Genomic DNA, 20803 nt, shown 5'->3' with positions numbered 1-20803 from the left:
AGGGCGGGGCAGAGGTGCCAGCGTTGTCCAACCTTTAGACCTTTTGTTTCTGTTGGAATCACTGCTGCAGCACATTTATTAACATTTCAGTATCCTCCCAATTATAGGAAGGTTGAATTATTACCAAAATCATCAAGTCCCCCTTTACTTAATGTTAATCACCGTTTAAACTGCAAAAATCTGGCCACCAATTTGAAATGCTGCCCTTAAATGGGGTAATCTTATATGATCTAATATAATGAAATTTTCAGTATTATTTTTATTTTCTACATATCATATCTGTGCACAAACTTACAGCGTTATTGAGTCGCACAGCAATAGAAACAGCCTATGCTGTCGGTACCGTCCATAAAGTACCTGTCTATACTAATCAGATTTTCAGGCAATCAGCATGCAGCCTTCCATGCCACGACATTTCAAGTGCCTAGTCAGGTATTTCTTAAATGTTTTGAGAGTATATGCCTCCACCACACCTTCAGACAGCGCACTCCAGATTTCAAAGATCCTCTGGGTGAAAAAAGATTCTTCCTTAGCTCCCCTGTAAGCCAACTACTCCTTACCTTAAGCCTATGTCTTGGGAAAAGTCTTACTGAAATCCATATGGACACTATCAATCACACCGCTCACACTGGCACACTTAGTTACCTTTCCCAAAAAGAAAAATAATTAGTTAAGCAGGATTTCTCCTTAATAAGACTTTGCTAACTATTCTTGATTAATTCCTGCCTCCTGTCCTGTCCCTCAGTACTATTTCCAATAATTTCCCTACCCAGATGTCCCTACTCAATGACTTGTAATTACCTGGTTTATATGTTGTAGCCTAAATGTTGTAGGCTTCCATTGTTGACCGAACAATGGAAAATATACTTCACAGATTAAAAGAAACCTTTGTGATTTGAGAAAAATCCTTTCAATTTTTGAAGTTTGCCAGCAAAAAATTCAACGACTTGCATTCATATAACACCTTTGGAATAGTAATTGGAATCAAAAATGCACAAGAGGCCAAAATTACATCAGTGCAAAGATTTGGAAGGATGATACAGCTGGACAAGGTTCCAGGGATAGAGTAACAATGCCATGGAGGGGACATGACAGAAAATAAGAGGAAAGCAAGAGAATGATGCAAGTATGGGGGAGGGAGAGATGTAAGGGAAACTTTGCCCAGTGGGCTGCAGAAAGAGGAGGAAGCAAAAGAGACAGCTGAACAAGGCAACTTTGATTTTTTTTCTTTATTACATAGGCTTGAAATGTGCTCCACTGGCATGTCAATTATTGATTGGCAATACAACACAGAGATTGTTTCTTGGAACATTTTTTAATTTAGATAATCTTAAAGGATAAAACAAATCTGAAAACAGATTCCTAAGAATATATTATGCTCAATAGCATATGAAAGTAAAAACCTTTAAAATTGAAAATTAGGCAAATGCACCTTAGCAAGACTAAACAAAATGAAAATGAGAAGGAATAACAAGGAAAGCAGAAAAGAACTTGAAATAGTTATTTTGATCAAATTACGCTTGGATGAATTATTTAGGCTTTTCTTTCTCTTTCTGTTGTTAAAAACCATTAGGCATCTTACAAAAAAATTCTCACACTCTGCAGAGATACATGTGCAAAAATGTAAGTGGGAAGACAATCATAAAACCAGTTGTATGTGTTTAAAACTCTATTTGAGAAGGTGAGAATCAGTGAAATACCTTACTTTCACCCAGAACATCAAGTTCCTCTGATAGAACAGAATTCCAAGGAATTTTCAGTGCTGAATAAGACCTTCCATTCCTTTTGCATGATAAAATGTGCAGCTAATGATATGATTAGGTAGTGTTGCTTGATTTATCACACATGTGAATAAAACAGAGCAGTAAACAGTGCAAGAACAAGCCCTTTGGCCACTATGTCTGCACTGGCCATGAGACCAACCTAAATTTAATCTCATCTGTCTGCACATGGTTCATATCCCTCTATTCACTACCTGTTCATGTGTCTGTATAAATACCTTGTAAACAATGCTGTCATATCTGCTTCTACCACCTTCCCTGGCAGTATATTCCAGGCACCTACCAGTCTCTGTGTAAAACAACGTGCCTCGCACATCTCCTTCGAACTTTCTCCCCGACCTTAAACCTAGTCACACCTTTCCACCCTGAGAAAAGTATTGACCATTGACCCTGTCTATGGCTCTCATAATCTCATTGAAAGCTAAGTCCTAAATAATTACTTTTTGTCTGTATTTACAAAGAAGTAGGAATGTGGAGGATAGCAAGTTCAGGGAGGGATACATTGATAGTCCAGAGCACATAAATATTAAGAAGGTGGAAGTATTAGCTAACTTGACATGCATAAGGGTGGATAAATCCCCCAGACCGAATGAGATCTATCCCAGAATGCTATGGAAAAGAAGAGAGGAGATTTTTGGCACCCTGACAGAGATTTTTGCATCTTTGTTAGCCACAGGCAAGATACCAGAAGACTGGAGAATAGCTAACACTATTCTTTTATTTAAGAAGGCAGCAGGGATAAGCGAGGTAAGCACTGGCTGGTGAGCCTTACATCAGTGGTGGGACACTTATTGGAGAAAATTCTAAGGAACAGGATTTATGTACATTTGGACAGGGAGAGACTGATTAGGCACAGCCAGTGTTGCTTTGTGCAGGGAAAATTCTCTCTCATTAATTTGATTGAGTTTTTTGAGAAGGTAACAAAGGAGATCGATGAAGGCACTATGGAAGATATTATTTATGTTGACTTTAATAAGGCATTTGACAAGGTCCCGCATGGTAGGCTGCTCAAGAAGATTATGGAACATGGGATCCAAGGTGAGCTGACTAACTGGATCCAAAACTACCGTGGTGTTAGAAGGCAGAGGCTAATGATAGTAGGATGTTTTGCTGAATGGAAGTCTGTAACTAATGGTGTACCTCAGGGATTGGTGCTGGAACTTTGCTGCTTGTGATATATAGTAACGACTTGGATGTGAAATTTGTGGATAACACAAAAATTGTTGTGTTGGGGACAACGAGGCAGGTTGTCTAAGGCTCCAGCAGGATTTAGATCAATGGAAAATTCAGCAGAGCATTGGCAGCTGGAATTTAATCCCAAGTGCAATATGATGCATTTTGGGAAGTCAAGAAGGTTGAGGACATAAAACAGTAAATGCAAGGGCACTAAGGAACATTGAGGAATATAGAGACCTAGGGGACAAAGTCCATACTTCCCTGAAGGTTACAACACAGATTGATAGGGTGGTGAAGATGGCATATGGCATGTTTGCCTTCATAAATCTGGGCATAAAATATAAGAGTTGGGATGTTATGTTGTATCTTTACAAAACACTGGTTAAGCTACACTTGGACTATTATATGCAGCTGTTTGCCACACCAAAGGAAGGATGTGTCTGCACTGGAGAGAGTGCAGAAGAGACTCTCCAGGATGTTGCCTGGATTGAAGGATTTTAATTATGGGGAGAGATTGGATAGCCTGGGCTTGTTTTCACTGGAGCAAAGGAGATTGAGGAGTGACCTGATATACATTAGATTATGAGAGGCATAGATAGGGTAGATAGTCAGATTTATCCCCCCATATCAAAACAGAAGGCCATAGGTTTAAGGTGAGAGGAAGGATAGTTTTTTTTAATCCAGACACTGGTTGATAACTAGAATGTGCTGCCAGAGGAGGTGATGGAATCAGATACAATTAAGGGACATTTAAGGAGCATTTAGGCAGACACTTCAGTAGGCATGGCATAGAACGATACTGTCCTAATGCAAGCAAATGGGATTAGTATGGAAGGGCCAAAAGATCGGCATGGATTATGGTAGGCCGAGGGGCCTGTTTCTGTTCTGCAACTCCACAAAGTGGCAGGACAGGTGGAGAAAGCGGTTAAGAAAAGTATTGGGATTCTGGACACAACCGTCCCCATCATCGAGGACATCTTCAAGAGGCAGTGCCTCAAGAAGATCGCATCTATCATGAAGGATCCTCACCATCCAGGGCATGCCCTCTTCTCATTACTGCCATCAGGAAGGAGGTAAAGGAGCCTGAAGACCTACACTCAACATTTCAGGAACAGCTTCTTCCCCTCTGCCATCAGATTTCTGAACGATCCATGAACACTGCCTCATTATTCCTTTTTTGCACTATTTAGTTATTTTTGTGATTTATGGATTTTTATGCCTTTGCACTTTCCTGCTGCCACAAAACAACAAATTTCACGTCATATGTCAGTGATAATAAATCTGATTCTGATTCAAATATGGTGCAGTGTACAAGAGCAAGGAAGTCATTATGAACCTTGATAAAACATCAGATTGGCCACAACTAGAGTATTTTGTCCAGAACTGGAAGTCATAATTTAGAATAAATGGGAAGGCTTTGGAGGGGGTGTAGAAGCAATTTACTAAAATGATTCTAGATGGGTGACTTTAGTTATGTGAATAGACTGGAGAACTGTGGTTGTTCTCCTTGGTGCAGAGAGGTTTAGCACTTCAAATACAAGCTATCAAAATAGTTAATTATTTATTATCAATTTTAACATTTTGCAAAAAGCTATGACAGTAATATTGACGTTAGGTATATAATATAGTAAATAAATACATTAGGATTAAGGTAATCAAAACTTTTGAATCCAACTATTGCTAGCTGCTCAAATAAAACAAAACTTTCTCTTCCAATTTGCAGGAGAACCATCATTATTAGATATCCCACCAGTAACAAGCACCAAAATTTTAATTGTCCAGCCATATCATCCCTCTAATTGCAAGAAAATTGAAGGTGCTTGGCATTCCAGGGTCAAGGTTCAAGTCATATCAAAGCCAATGTTTAGTAGCACGTTCAAAGCCTGTAATGTATACCATAAAGACATAATACTAAACATGATAGCAATACCATTACCTGTATTTCCCCAAATCACACAATGTTTTTATATATAATTTCTTCACTTTCTCCAAAATTTTAAATATTCCACATCTAGGATCATCACCACTAGAAATAGCAGAGTCAGACTCACGAGGGTAACTAAGCATGAACAATAAATAGTGCCCTGTCAGAATCAATAAATATCCTGAAAGGTAAAAAGACAATTTTCAAAGTGTTTAAATGCTTAAATGTAAGATTGCAGAATAGAGGAATGAATAGAGAATAGAAGAATGAAAAGCAGCATCCATCATCAGGCAGAGGTACCGGAGCCTGAAGACCTACTTCTCAAGGTTCAGCACAGCTTTTTCCCCACTGCCATCAGGTTCTTGAACCAACCTGAAAAACCTTAACACTACCTCAGACTATATATTTTTTTTATCTTTCTCTTAATCTTGCACTAGTGTCGTTATGTTTATTTTGTTGTTTATTTTGCACACATGTAAGTTATGTATAATTTATGTTAATTTAAGTTTATGTTAACTAACGTTTTTCCTTGTCTTGCTGCTTTGAAAACCTAACTTTCACGGCATTTATACCCTGTGTAAGTATGCCTATGACAATGGACTTGAATTAATAGATTTTAACCTTTTGATAGGATAAGTAACCTCCAAGCTAAAATGAAATATAAGCAATGAGGAAATCTTTCTTGACCTGAGAAGTTTCTGTTGCCTCCCTTCATTGGGAAATTTGGACTAAACTCTTATAAAACTACAGCTTTGCCTCTCACCTAAAGGAAAACTATTTAAAAAGGAATATAAGACACAGGGGCTGGAATCTGGAACAAAAAAACCAAAATGCTGGAAGAACTCGGCCAGTCAAGCAGCACCTGTGAAGGCAGAGATGGTGGACCATTCGATTCAAGGCCCTGCATCAAGACTTTTTTGCTCCTAAAAAGGAATATATAATGTTTTTTCTACCTCACAGTTTGATCATTTTTAAAAATTTTGTATTACTGAGATGGAATGTGTTTTTTTAAGTAATTAGCATTAAAAATAAGAACCAAAGCTTGCATCCTCTTTGTAACTTGCTTTCCAGACTAACTTTGTCTCCTTAGGAAATTTAGTGCCTTCATTCAACCATATGCCTGCTGTCTTTGCTGTTAGTGAACTTCCACAACACTTTGGAGGGACAAACTCCAAGGCAGAGTACAAGGTAAATGGCAGGATTCTGGGCAGTGTAGAGGAGCAGAGGGATCTGGGAGTTCATATCCACAGATCACTGAAAGTCGCCTCACAGGTAGATAGGGTAGTTAAGAAAGCTTATGGGATGTTAGCTTTCATAAGTCGTGGGATCGAGTTTAAGAGCCGCGAAGTAATGATGCAGCCTTACAAAACTCTGGTTAGGCCACACTTAAAAGTACTGTGTCCAGTTCTGGTCGCCTCATTATAGGAAGGATGTGGAAGCGTGGGAAAGGGTGCAGGGGAGATTTACCAGGATGCTGCCTGGATTAGAGAGTATGGATTATGATGAGAGACGAAAGGAGCTAGGGCTTTACTCATTGGAGAGAAGGAGGATGAGGGGAGACATGATAGAGGTATACAAAATATTAAGAGGAATAGATAGAGTGGACAGCCAGCGCCTCCTTCCCAGGGCACCGATGCTCAATACAAGAGGACATGGCTTTAAGGTAATGGGTGGGAAGTTCAAGGGAGACGTCAGAGGGAGGTTTTTCACCCAGAGAGTGGTTGGTGCATGGAATGCGCTGCCTGGGGTGGTGGAGGAGGCAGATACATTGGTCAAGTTCAAGAGATTGTTAGATAAGCATATAGAGGGATATGTGGGAGGAAGGGGTTAGATAGTCTCAGGTGTGGTTTGAAGGGCCCGTATTGCGCTGTATTGTTCTATGGCAACACCATTCCCGTGCGTGTCATCTCAGCATCACCTAATTCACATCACTCACATCCTTCTGCTTCCGCTCGAATCATTGACCCTTTGAACCTACAGGTGGAGGTTACCAACGCAACCAATCAGGCCTCAGCGTTAGCTGTGCGTCAGCACTAGCCGCGCAGGCGCAGACCGGCGCAACTACCATATGTCTGAAAGAGATTTTAAAAAGTGACAGAGTGAGAAAACTGCGGAAAAGATGGGAAAGAAGCAGAAAAACAAGAGCGAGGATAAGTGAGTGTTTAGGCGCCAACAGCCCTATTTATTCGCAGTAGAAAAGGCAGGATGTCCTCAAGGATGGAGGCATGTTGCTGAAGCCGACCGTCTAGGCCACTGCCTGGGTGCTCGGTGCTCGAGTACGGACGAGCCCGTGTTCCTGTCACCAGAGTGACGCAGGCGCTGCGGGCAGGCGGGCTGTGGCTGTGGCTGCTGTGTTTCTGGCTGTGGTTAACGTTCCTCCGTTCTGTGGAAATGCCAGAATTACAGGCCCCTTTCTCACCCTTTTCTCTTTCACCGTCTTAATAGCCCTGGCGATTCTTTATGGATGTAATATTTAGTTTTCATTGACGACATCAATCCAGTATATTGATAATTTTAGAAGTGGGTGTGTTTATAGTTACTCTTCCCCACCCCCACGCCAGGGATCACAAACCACACCATTAAATATTACTTTTGTACTTTCTTTGATGCCGACTTTGTGCATGAAGTCTGTATTACAACTACAACTGCGAGGTGAAAATTCTTGTGAACTTGTAGACTCAGAATTGAGTTCAGTAAGTAATTCACCTATTTTAATTTTTCCAGCCATTGCTTGTAAATGCTGACCCAAAAAAAACCTTTGGTTAATGAAAGATTTCATGAGGATAGATTGTATCTGAGTACATTCAGTTTTTTGAGGTGCCTACAAGGAGTTGCATCGAAGATGGTGCCTTTGCTTGTCAAGGTGTTTGACGAAATTGGTTAAGAAATTAAAAGCATGTGAGATCCAAGGGAAAATGACAAGTTGGATTTTAAAAAAGTGCATAGTGGCAGAAAGCAAAAGGCAACAGTCAGAGCAGTCAACAGAAATTTTTATGACTGGAGAACATAATAGGGTTTCATAGGGCTCAGTGCCAGAACTCCTTTTTATGGTGTATAGAATTAGCCCCCTTGTGCCAAGTTATGGCTGGTATTCTATTTCTTGATATTCCTTGATTTCCTCTATCCAAAAAGCCATTGATCTGTATTGAATGTACTCAGTGAGCCTCCACAGAGAATTCCAAAGATTTGCCATCCTCTGGATAAATATATAAATGATTTGGACTTGCATTTTGGCACTATAAGTAAGATGTTTACTGATGATCCAACATTGGCAAATGAGATGGAAGTTCTGAGATGTAGGAATACATCACTTGACTGGTTAGCTAGGCGTAAAAGTGGCAAATGTAATTCAATGTAGAGAATTTTGAGGTAATATTTTGGGGAGGGCAAACTAGTCAAGGGAATGCATTATAAATGTTAAGATACCAAGGAATGTCCATGAACAGAGCTTGCAGTGCATGTCCTCAAGGCTCTGAAGGTAACAGGACAGATAGTGTTAAGAAGACATGTACAGCATACTTGCATTTATTCGGCCAGACATGAAGTACAACAGCAGGGGGAGGTCATGCTGGAAGTGTATATAAAACATTAGTTTGGCCACATCTTGAGCTATATTTGGTTCTGGTCACCATAAGTGCAGGGTGTTTTAACACGAGTGTGTGCAAAGGAGACTTGCTGTTGTCAGGGCTAGAGAATTGCGGTAAGAGTAGAGAATGTTTAGACTGTGGATATTTTTTTGGCATATAGGAGGCTGAAGGGAGGTTTAATTGAGGTGTATAAAATTACGAGAAGCTTAGATAGGGTAAACAGAAAAGACTTCATTTTCCCTCAGCTGAGAAGTCAGTAAATGGGAAATATGAATTTAAGTTGATTAGTGGAATGATTAGTTGGGTGTTGAGACAAAAGTACTTGGCTTGGTGAGTGGTAATCATCTGGAACTCTGCCTGAGAGAGCGGGAAGGCTGAAACACAACACATTTAAAAAGTTCCTGGGGAAGCTGTGGATGAGAGCAGGGAAGTGAGGGTAAACTAAGTTGCTCTGCTTTCGGTTGGCAATGGGAATGAATGGCTTCCTCCTGCGCATTTTTTTTTTAGAAACATCTATGATTAATGGAACAGAAATATCAGTATTATTTCAATTCCTGAATGCTTTTGAGTATCTGTTAGAAACGGCATGTGGTCCTCAATCTCATTTGTTAACTGCACGAGCAGCAGCAACAACTCCCTCAAAATAAAGATGAACATAGAATACAGAGCAGTACAGCACTGGAACAGGCTCTTCCACCCACCATGTCTGTGCTGACCATGATGCTAAACTAACTAATCCCATTTGCCTGCACAGGATCTATATCCCTCTATCCCCTGCCTGTTCATATGTCTGTTTAAATGCCTCTTAAATGTTGCTATCCTATCTGTTTCCATGACCTCGCCTGGCAATACATCCAGGCACCGACCGCTCTGTGTTTTCAAAACAAAACGTGCCTTGTAAATCTCCCTTAAACTGTCTCTTTCTCACCTTAAACCTATGCCCTCTAGTATTTGACATTTCCACCCTGGGAAAAAGACTAACTATCCTATCTATCCCTCTCATAATTTCATCAGGTTGCTCATCAGTCTCTGATGCTCCAGAGAAAACAATCCATGTTTGTCCAACCTCTTGTCATAGCTGATACTTCCCAATCCAGGCAATGTCCCATGAGCCACTTTTATGCCTCTACATTTTTCCTGTAGTGTGGCACCAAAACCACACACAGTATTCCAAATGTGGCCTAACTAAAGTTTTATATAGCTGCAACATGACTTCCTGACTTTTATTCTCAATAGAATTGTGTCAGGCTGTTAAAACTGGTAAGCTGGAGGCTTGGACAATTGATCAAAAAACATGAATCAAAATCTCACTGCTGCTAGGGAATTAAAATTTAGTTAAATAATCTGGAATAAAAGATCAGGATCAGTAATGGTGGGCTACAGTACTGTTTGAATTGTTGTAAAATCCCATCTGGTTCACCAGTGGCCTTTGTGGATGGAAATTTGTCATCCATTTTGGTCTATATGCAACAACAAACTCTCTGTAATGTGGTTTGCTGATCTGCCATCTGAAATGATCTGTCAAGGTACTCAGTTTATGGACTGTTGGGAATGGGCAATGCATGGCTGAGCTGTCACTGTCCCATAAATGAATAAAAGAAATGATAAGGTGTAGAAATACATTTAAGAAAGATTAGAAAGGCAAAAAGGTAGTATGAGATATTCCTGGTAGATAAGGTAAAGGAGAATCCTAAAAGATTTTGTAAGCATATAAAGAGCAATAGAGTGGCTAGGGAGAGGATAGGCCCCCTTAAGGATCAGTGTGGTAATGTGTGTGTTGAGACACGGGAGATGGGCAAGGACAGAAATGAATACTCGTCTGTACTTACCATGGAGAAGGACATGGAAGCTAGTGAATTCAGGGAAGAAAAAGTGATATCCTGAAACAGACCATCATCACAAAGAGTGGTCCTGAAGCACATAAAGGTAAATATATAGCCAGGGCCTGACCAGATGTACCCTAAGACACTAGAAGGTCAGGGAAGAAATTGCTGGGGCCCTGACAGATTTCTGTATCTTCTTTGGCCATGGGTGAGTTAATGGAAGACTGCAGGGTGCCTAATGTTGTGCCTTTATTTAAGAAGGGTTGCAAGGACAAGCCCAGGGAACTACAAGCAGGTGAGCCTTGCATCAGTGGTTTGCATTTGTAAAGGCAAGGACTGATCATGGGTAATCAGCATGACTTTGTGCATGGGAAATCATGTCTAATAATTGAGGTTTTGAAGATGTAACCAAGAGGATTGATGAGGGCAGGGTGGTAGCCATTGTCTACATGGACTTCAATAAAGCTTTTGACAAGGTCTTGCAGGGTAGGCTGAACCAGAAGGATTGAACATGGGATCCAGGATGAGCGAGCCAATTGGATACAAAATTACATTGGTGGTAGGAGGTGGGGGGTTGTTTTTAAGATTGGAGGCCTGTGACAGTGGTGTGCCACAGGGATTAGTGCTGGGTCCCCTGTTGTTAGGGAAAATTAATGATTTGGACATGAATGTAGGTGGCATGATTAAGTTTGCAGATGACACCAAAATTGATGGGATAGTTGACAGTGAAGGTTACAACAGGATATTGATCAACCAGGAAAGTGGGCAAGGGAATGGCGGGTGGAATTTGGACAAGGACGAAGTGACGTATTTTGGAAAGTTAAACCAGGACAGGGCATAAACAGTGAATCACAGGACACTGAGTTAGTGTTATTGAACAGGGAAACCTCAGGGTACAAGTAACTAGTTCCTTGAAAGTGGCAGCACAGGTAGACAGGATAGTGAAGAAGGCATATGACGTACAGTATTTGCCTTCATTGGACAGGGCATTCAGTAGAAGAGTTGAGACATGTTACAACTGTACAAAACACAGGTTAGATCGCATTTGGATTATTGTGGGCAGTTCTGGTTGCCATGCTACAGGAGGGATGTGATTAAGCCAGTGAGGGTGCAGAAAAGATTCATAATAATGTTGCCTGGACTGGTGGGCTTGAGTTATGAGGAAAGATCAAATAGGCTGGGACTGTTTTCCCTAGAGCGAAGGAGGCTGAGCAGTGACCTTATAGAGGTTTATAAAATTATGAAGAGCAAAAATAGGGAAGGTAATCACTTCTTTTTCCAAGGGTAGGGGAGTATAAAATTAGAGGGCATAGGTTTAAAGTGAGAGGGGAAATATTTAAAGAGGATCTGAGGGGCATATTTTTCACACGGTGGCATTGCCTAGATTAGTGTGTGTTAGCTACAAGGAGAGATTGGACGAACTTGGATTGTTTTCTCTGGAGCAACCTGAAAGAAGTGTGCAAAATTATGACAGGCATAGATAGGGTAGATAGTCTTTTTTTCCCAGTGTGGAAATGTCAAGTACTAGAAGGCATAGATTTAAGTTGAGCAAGGGAAAAGTTTAAAGGAGATTTAAAAGGCAAGTTTTTTTTAATGCAGAAAGTGGTAGGTGCCTGGAACACTCTGCCAGGGGAAGTGGTGGAAGCAGATATGATAGCAACGTTGAAGAGGCATTTAGACAGGCATGTGAATAGGCAGGGAATGGAGGGGTATAGATCAGTGCAGGCAGATGGGATTAGTTTAAATTAGCATCATGGTCGGCACAGACATAGTGGGCTGAAGCACTTGTTCCTACGCTTTGCAGTTCTATGAAATTCTCTTACTATTTTTCCAAAAAGCTATGAAGGTTAGGTCAACTTCACAACCGATTTGGAAAGATTTTTATTTTATAGGGTTTTCAGTATTATGGAATTAAAAAAAGGTTATATGGAGTTAAAATACAGATCAGCTGTGATGCAGTTGAATCACAAATGGGAAGGATTACGTGACTGACCTGCTCCAATTCCTGTATTCCTTTTGCTTGGCAGCAATTAAAGTTCCAAAGGTGAGCATACCATCGTATTAGTCATCAGCAGTCCTCTTGAATACTGAAATGTGGTTCTTTCAGGTCTTGCCATGAAACATGACCTTGTAAAAGGAAGTGATCCAGTCAATGTTTCTTCATTAGAGCAAAATTTTAATTGCAGAGATGCAGGGGTGGGTTTGCATCCCAACTACTTGGGTAGGATATACTTTTTTTTAAACCTCTTTCCTCATTTGGGGAGATTTAAGTTGTTGACTCTAGCAATGCTGCTTGACCAGAAACAATTGTATTTCCCTATTTGCTTTTTCTAAAATTCTTCACAATTTAAAATACCCTGAACCTAATCTTAAGCAATGGGAATAGTTCCGATATCTTTGTGTTCTTAGCCTGGTATCAATCTCGAGAATCTATGCAGTACTCCTGCATGGCCATTGTATCTTCCCTGAGGTGTAGTGCCAAGAACTGTGTGAAGATTTTTAATTTGTATATTTTTGTTCCTAGTGCCAAAGATGACATTGACATTGATGCTTTGGCGGCAGAGATTGAGGGAGCAGGGGCTCCCAAACCTAAAGCTGGAGGCAAAAAGAAGAAGAAGAGAGAATTTGAGTAAATATGAATTTGTTTTCTTTTGTATTTGATAAATTTTGTGATTTTTGTTTTACATTAATAGAAAAAATTTGGTTTTCCTTTTGTTTTCAAATTTCAGGGAAGATGATATACTGAAAGAACTTGAAGAGCTGTCTCTCGAGAACCAAGGGAAAAAGGATCATAAAGAAGCAGCTAAATCTTCAGCAAAAGTAAGTATTTAACGTTATGATTTTGATATTTCCAGAGTTTGTTTTCTGGAGTACAGGGTTACTATAAAAATCTGTGACTAAACTTCATTATTAGTTTTGTTTTGGAAAATTGTATATTGAAATTACACATTGTGTTCCTCTCTTGTAAGTAAGAGCAGCTCAAAATCTTAAAACCATTCAGGACAAAACGGCTGCTTTGTTACCACAACCAGTGCACTGTGGTTGGCGTTTGTCCTATCTACAAGATGAACAGCAGAGGCCTGCCAAGTTTTCAGTTACAGTTTAAACTCTTGAACCCTACTCACCCATTGATAGGGGCAGGAGGTGTGTGGGAGTTCTCCCACCTTCAAGTTGCTGTCCAAGATGCACAACATTTGGATTTGGAAATGTATTGCTATTCTTTCATTGTTACTGGGTTAAAATAATAGCATTATCTGCCTAGCAGCACTGTAGGATTACATAACACGATCTGAAACATTTCACCAGGTACTTGAAGGTGGGTGGAAACTACTGGCCTGGTTAGCATGGATCACATCCCCTACCTTGCATAGAGCCCCAAAATAAGCTTTTGTCATTGCTTGTTTGTTTTTTGGGGTAACTCCATCTCTGAGGAGCATGTTATAGAGAAGTCCTGTGAACAGAGAACAATGTAGAATTGTTGAATCATTGGTTATAGCACAGATGGAGCCCATTCCGCCCATTGTGGCTATCTCAGCTCATTACCAGAGCAACTCATTCTTCTCTTCTAAACCCCTAGTCTTCTCTCCTTGACCTTGCAAATTTTTCTTTCCATATATTTATCCATTTCCTTCGTGAAGGTCACTTCTAATCAGGCCGGAAGACTGTAACCACCTGGAGCTGATTAATCATAGTACGCCATGCTATAGTCTGAAAATGTGCTGCTTTTGGAGTTAAAAGGGTTCCAGACAATCCACGATCATCCTTTTACTACAAGATTTGTAATTTTGGAGGAGTACATTCAAAACCTTGATGTGTAACTTGTTCTAAAATGCACCCTACTTTTAAGAGCTGACTATCTAGGTTTTGTATCTTGTTTGAATATTTGTACACATCTGTCAATTATGCTTGTGACAGCCCTGGCCTTACCTTATCAGACATCCCTTTATCTTATCCATCCCTCCTCCCACCCTGTCTGCACCTTAAAACTAACTTTCTCTTCGTAGTTGTGATGAAGGATCTTCGACTTGAAGCATTCACTCTGTTTATTCCCCTTGCTGCTCAACCTGCTGAGTGTTTTCATTTTTTATTTCAGATATCCGGCATCAGCAGTTTTATTTCCTATTTTCAGTTGTAAATTGGGCTTTAAAATTTGTTTACCTTCTTCCTCCGCAAACCCCCCAACCTTCAAATTGTGTTTTCTCTTGGCGTGCTTTAAAAGCTTATTTTTTTTATTTATTAAGCATTTGGCTTGTAGATTACATTCTGGGTGAAGTAATAAAGCAAGCACTATTTTAACCAAAAATGTAATTTAAAGCCTGTGCTATTGCAGCATTCCCTTCCCAGCCCCCAGCAGTTTGATCAAATGAGTTATGTCAGGTAGTGATGAGAGCAGTTTTTCATTTCCTTTCTGGAATAAAATAATTTTTGTATTGATTTCGTTCAAACATATTTTATTTTAACAGAAAGAGGAAAAAGGTAACGAACCCGAACCAGTCAATAAAAAAGATAAGAAGAAAAAGACTCTGAAAAGCCAAAAATCTAGTTTTGATGATGATGAAGTAGAACAAGAAGAGGTGGGACTACCAAAAGCCAAAGGTCAGAAGCAGAAATCCGATCAATCTGATGATGATGATGATGATGATGATGAATTGGGTGAAAAGGCCAATAGGAAGAACCAGAGACTTCTGCAAAAGCTGGAGCTTTTAGAAAATGAAGTACTTGAAACTAAGAATCATCAAAAAAATTCTCTTGAAGACAGTGATGAAGAACCTGATGAGTTTCCTCAAAACAAGAAGGAAAAGAAAAATCAAAAAAGTAATCGGCTCAAGAAAGGTGAAAGTGATGAAGAGGATGCAGAAGACTCTTCGTTTAAATTAAAAACCGCTGCCCAGAAGAAAGCAGAAAAGAAAGAAAGAGAGCGCAAGAAACGTGAGGAGGAGAAAGCTAAACTTCGAAAGCAGAAAGAAAAAGATGATGCTGAGCGCCAGAGAAGGGAAACCGAACTGGAATCTAAACTTCAAAAAGATGCCGTTGATCTTGCTTCTAAAAAAGAAAGTGAAAAATCAAATGTTACTCCAATTACTGAAGTTAAAGGAGTTGATGACACTGGAGGTGCTGAAGGTATTTTTTCTCCATAGTTGATTGATAAATTGGGTTCCAAAAGCAAAATAGTATAGTTGCTAGAAATCTAAAATAATATAAAATCTTGGAAATTCCGAGTAGATGTTGGAAGCATCTGTGGAGAAAAAATAGTTAACAATTAAATTCGATGATGTGATTCAGAAAGGAAGGTAGATAAATCTGAGAGGGTGGTTATGTGTGGTGTGACTTGTGTGGTGTCCCCTCACTACCTATTCCCTTTTACATCAATAACTCCTGTAATCCTTCTTCACTTTTTGATTATGTTTTAACCAGAAAATTGTACTCTTAAAATGACTTAAACATAGAAAATCATTCTGAATACAATCAGATTTTAAATAAAAATGATATAAAACCAAAGAGATATTAGGATGGGGGTCTAAAAAAGCTATATACAAAAAAGGATCTGAAAAGGGGAGAAATGTGTGGAAAAAGATTCAATAAAAGGAGAAATTGCAGAAATTCAGACCCAGGTGGCAGAACCTGTAGTTGCCATTGGTGAGATGTAAGGAGTGTTGGATGTTGTACAATTCTAAGTTCTTGGTAGGTTTGAGGTCAGGAGGTGGTAACTGAAATTCATGGAAAATTATGCCTGGCACACCACTGCAGCATTTTCAATTGATCAATAATTGAAGTTGGTTTCTGTAAGTTGTTTATTTGGCCAGGCTAAGCTTTTAATTATTTAATTTGTACATCATATGTCCCTGAATCATGCCATCAGTATAAGGGAATCTAATGTAACGAGTGATCATGGTTGACAAATGATTTTGCTTCCCTCTCCTACAATTCGCAGTGATGTGGTCAAGATTTGATGATGCAGCTTGTAGAGGAGAGTTGATGTATGCTGGCACTCTACCAAGTGGCTATGTCTTGTTAATATATAACTTAAGTTGCCAGAAACTGCAATGGCACAATTTTAAATTTCTCAATGACAAAAAAAAATGTGGAACTTAAGTAAATATTGAGAAGAACATGCAAGTTGATGCAATGGATAGATGTTTGGCAGATGAAATTCAGTGTGTTACCGTGTGTGGTAATGCATTTCAATAGGAAGAATGAAGAGGGACAATGCAAGTCAAGTGGTAAAATGTAGATTATTAAGTTTAGGGCTTTTGGTGCCATTAATTGCTTCTCTCTCCATTAAGTTCCTTATTCTCATCAGAATTTTGGTTCCCCAATATTTTCAGTGTGCTCTTTGTGTCTTCTGTAATGAAGATGGACTAAAAATGTTTGCTTAACATATCTACCATTTTTTCTTTTCCTATTATAGTTTCCCCTACTTTTAAGGGGCACGTTCTTCATTAATACCTTTTGTACTAGTTGTAAAAGTTCTTACGAACATTTCTGTATGTTGTCTCATTTACTCATTCTATCAATTTACTGTTTTTACTCATTCTTAGATCCTTGCCAGTCCTCATTGCCATTAATCTTGTCAAATTAATGCAAGATATTTTGCCTCTAATCATTCTCTACTTGACCATAATTATATCACCTTTACAATGGAGTTTCTAATTCCTCAAAGGAGTGTTTATTAAGTATGAATTTTCCATTATTTCTCTGTTTGCAATCATGTTTCCACTTGCATCTGCTAATTTCCCAGTCTCCTTTCAAATTGTCCCTTATTCTTCCATAACTGGCATTATTTATGTTTAAGGCCCTTGTCTTGGACTTGCATCACTTCAAACTTAAGGCAATGCTTTTTATCTTCTGTACTGTTACCAAATGTTGCATTCTAAGTACCTGTTACCTTGTCGGTCCTTCATATTGTTCTAGAAAATACTCAAGTGCACACTGTGGACTTTTGAGTTTCTTCTACTTTGGTTCGCTCAATGTTCGTGGCAAATAAGAATTACTGCATTTTCTGGTGCTTTTCTAATTTCTTGACCCTTACTCCAAAATTATAAGCTGTAGGTGGGCCTGGAAAGAACTTCCATCTGAGTTTTGTTCCTAATATTATTTTGAACTACCTCCTATAGTAATTTGGCATCCTGATTTTTTTTTTGGATCAGAATCCTCTATCTGATAACTTTTCTGATCCTTTATTATTAAGGCTGCTATAACTTTCACAATTTATCTACTCTTAGAAAGGTTAGGTACCTTGGAATATTTACTTTCCAAACTTGTTCGTCCTATAATTCTCAGCGATTCTGACTAGATCAAACCCATTTAAATCTATTTGTCCTATTACAAGTGCTTTAGGTATTCAAATCCTAATTTTATTTTTGTTATTTTCCTTGACAAGACCTTAATTACTAATGCTCATATTGTTACTGTCCCTTTCTGAAACAATCTGCTTGATTTTAATCACGAATCTACAGTCTTAATTTTTCTTTTGAAACATGTAGATTTATCCTCGCTTGAAACCCCCAACCTCTTATTAATTTAAAGCCCTATTTAGCATCCTAATTATTCAATTTGCCAGAACACTGATCCCAGCCAAGTTGTACTGGAGTAATTTCCCCTTCACATTATCTGCAATGGTTCTGCTGATAGATTGGAGAAGTTGGGGTTCTCCTTAGAGCCGAGAAGGCCAAGAGGAGATCTGATAGAGGTGTTTAAAGCCATGATGGTTTATATGGAGTAGATAAACATAAACTATATTTCCACTGGCTGAAGGGACATTAAGAAGAGGTTTTAAGGTATTATGGTGGTGCAGCAGTTAAGTTATTGGAACCTTGTAATACCTGGACTGAAAAATTCAGAGATCAGAGTTCAGATCCCATCAACTTCCACTTTGGCAGCAGCAAGATTTAAATTTAGTTTATAATGTGGAAAATGGGGGAAGGAAAAGCAATTAACAACTAGTCATTAGCAATGAAGACCATTTTTAAAACAAAAACAATATTGCCTTAAAAACCCATCTGGTTCACTAATGTCCTATAGGAGGAAATCTTTCCTTACCTGGTGTGACCTATATGTGTCTTCAGACCCATTCAATGTAGTGGGTTCTTAAGTGCCCTTTGAAATGGCCTAGCAAGCAACTCAGTTGTACAGTTGCTACTAAGTTCAAGTTCTTGTAAAACTGAAGTCATTGGGCATCTGGGGGAAAACACTCCAGTAGCTGGAGTCATACTTTGCTCAATGAGGTTTGTTGTACTTGTTAGAAGTCAATCATGCCAGTGCCAGGACATCACCGGAGAAATTCTTAAGAGCCGTGTCCTAAGCTCAGCCATTTGTCTCATCAATGGTCTTCCTTCACATTATAAGATCAGAAATGGGGATGATGGCACATTATTCAATTTAATTTATAACTCTTTGGCAAATAGTACATTGCAAGATCTCGACAATGTTCAGGCATGAGCTGATAAACGGCAGATAACATGTCACAAAAATGTCATTCCTTAATGCAGGAATAAGTAGCAAACTGTGGGATGTAGCAGATATCAGGGGCTGCAGCATGGAATACTTGTGAGGCTAAGAAGCTGAGAGTGACTGTTGCCATGATCCATGGCTAAAGCAGTCCAAGCACGCATATGAGGTAGTATTTGAGACTGCAGGATGTCCTAGATCTCATTGACAACCAAGAATTGTGTATCAGTCCTTTAAATAATAGTTTCAGGAAAAATGGGTTAAGGAAAGCTCAATGTTCTGAATTTTCATGAGACAACCAAGAGAAGGCAGATGCTAGAATCTGGAGCAGCAAATAATCTGTTGGAGGAACTCAGCAGGTCAAGCAGCATCTGTAGGGGGGAAAGGAATTGTCGAAGGTCCTGATGCAGCGTTTCAATCCGAAACGTCAACAGTCCTCCCAACAGATGGGACCACTGAGTTCCTCCAGCAGATTGCTTGTTGCTCTGAATTTTCATTATCTAGATTGAATAGATTTTTTACAAAAAAAAGCAGTAGGAAGAACAAAAATCCTGTTGCGGAATGAGCAAACAAATTTTTCAGCTGGCCCTATGGCATTGAAAGCTGTGAAAAAATTGCTTCACTGTTTTTAAACAGCAAAGCACCATTTTCCTGCAGATGTGTGAACATATTTCTTACGTGCAGTCTCTAAAGGCATTTACATCACTGTTAGGAAATGGGTATTATTTAAAAATCTTGACTACAATAATACTGTGAACAAAATTCAGAAACACTGGGTGGAGATAAAAATTCACAGGTTTATAATCTTCATTTTGGTTGAGAGCCAGCTCTAGGACATTTTCATGAGTAGGTTTCTACGAACAGCTTACCTACGATGAGCTATAGACTGAGATTCACACAGCATGGAAATGAGCCCTTCAGTTCACTGAGCCTCCGCTGACTATTAAGCACCTTTTGCACAAATCCCATTTTTTTTTCCTCTCATATTGCCATCAATTCCACCCAATTCTCCTGCAATTAGGGGTAATTTACTGTAAACAATTAACCGCCGCATCTTTGGAGTATGGATGGCAACTAGATCATCCAGGAGAAATCCATGCAGTCACAGAGAATATACAAATGCCATACAGATGTTCTCCATATGTCTGCGTGGGTTTCCTCTGGGTGCTCCGGTTATCTCCCACATTCCAAAGACGTATGGGTTAGGAAGTTGTGAGCATGCTATGGCACCGGAAGCATGGCGACACTTGTGGGCTGCCCCGAGAACACTATGCAAAAGATGAATTTCGCTGTGTGTTTCCATATACGTGTGAATAAAAGATATTTTATCTAAAGTAAGGATTGAGCCTGAAATGCTGGAGCAGTGAGGCGGCAGTGCTAAACACTGCTGCCCCAGTTGGGATCCCTGTTTTAGAGTATTTAAACTGTGATGTGATTACAATTTAAATACTAGCACATAGTTGGCAATGGAAGTAGAATTGCACAAAACATTTAAACAATATGGGTACCCCAACTCAATGGAAAATCACTTTTGCCAAACTTCCTCCTTTTGAAGGGAGGGGAATTCTTGCACCTTTCTTTAGCTTCAATACCCTCCCGCCTCAAAGTACTTCAAACAGACAAAACTCAATGTCCATGCTCACAAATCTCTGGGACATCTATTCTTAACCGTTCCAGACTTCATCTACTCTTGTCATACTTCTGCACACTCCCCTAAACACTGTCAAGCATGTTATTTTTGTTTTTTTCTTTTCCCCTTCTGAATATATCATCGTGCTTAAATGCAGCATTGCAACCACACCTGCCTCATATTTCCTGATGCACCCAGTGACCAATATTCTCTGCTAGGCAGTTCTAGTATTTAGCTTTCATTACTGCTAAGCCCACACCAATGGCATTTTCTTTTTCAACTGCTCACACATTATCCACCTCTCTACGTCTTCAGTCATCTGACATTTAGATCTCAGGCATCTGTGAAGACTTTTCTTGTTTTACATATTTTATCACATTCTGTTATATCATTGCTCAAAATTACAAAATGAAAGAGACTCTTTACTATTTTAT

At 39.4% G+C, this 20803-nt stretch overlaps 1 protein-coding gene across 1 annotated transcript in view; it reads left to right on the top strand.

The window, feature by feature from the left end:
• The first annotated feature begins 6876 nt into the window (after positions 1–6876).
• eif5b (eukaryotic translation initiation factor 5B) overlaps positions 6877–20803 on the top strand; it is a 56411-nt gene continuing 42484 nt past the window's right edge. Inside the window, exons 1-4 of the mRNA XM_052026385.1 lie at positions 6877–7035; positions 12816–12920; positions 13021–13111; positions 14755–15412. Of these exons, the coding sequence (XP_051882345.1) occupies positions 7001–7035; positions 12816–12920; positions 13021–13111; positions 14755–15412 (889 nt within the window). The 5' untranslated portion in view covers positions 6877–7000. The remainder of the gene's footprint in view (positions 7036–12815; positions 12921–13020; positions 13112–14754; positions 15413–20803) is intronic.

Source organism: Pristis pectinata, chromosome 11 (assembly GCF_009764475.1).
Source record: "Pristis pectinata isolate sPriPec2 chromosome 11, sPriPec2.1.pri, whole genome shotgun sequence".
Lineage (NCBI taxonomy): Eukaryota > Metazoa > Chordata > Chondrichthyes > Rhinopristiformes > Pristidae > Pristis > Pristis pectinata.
This window is presented reverse-complemented; position numbering and strand designations above follow the sequence as displayed.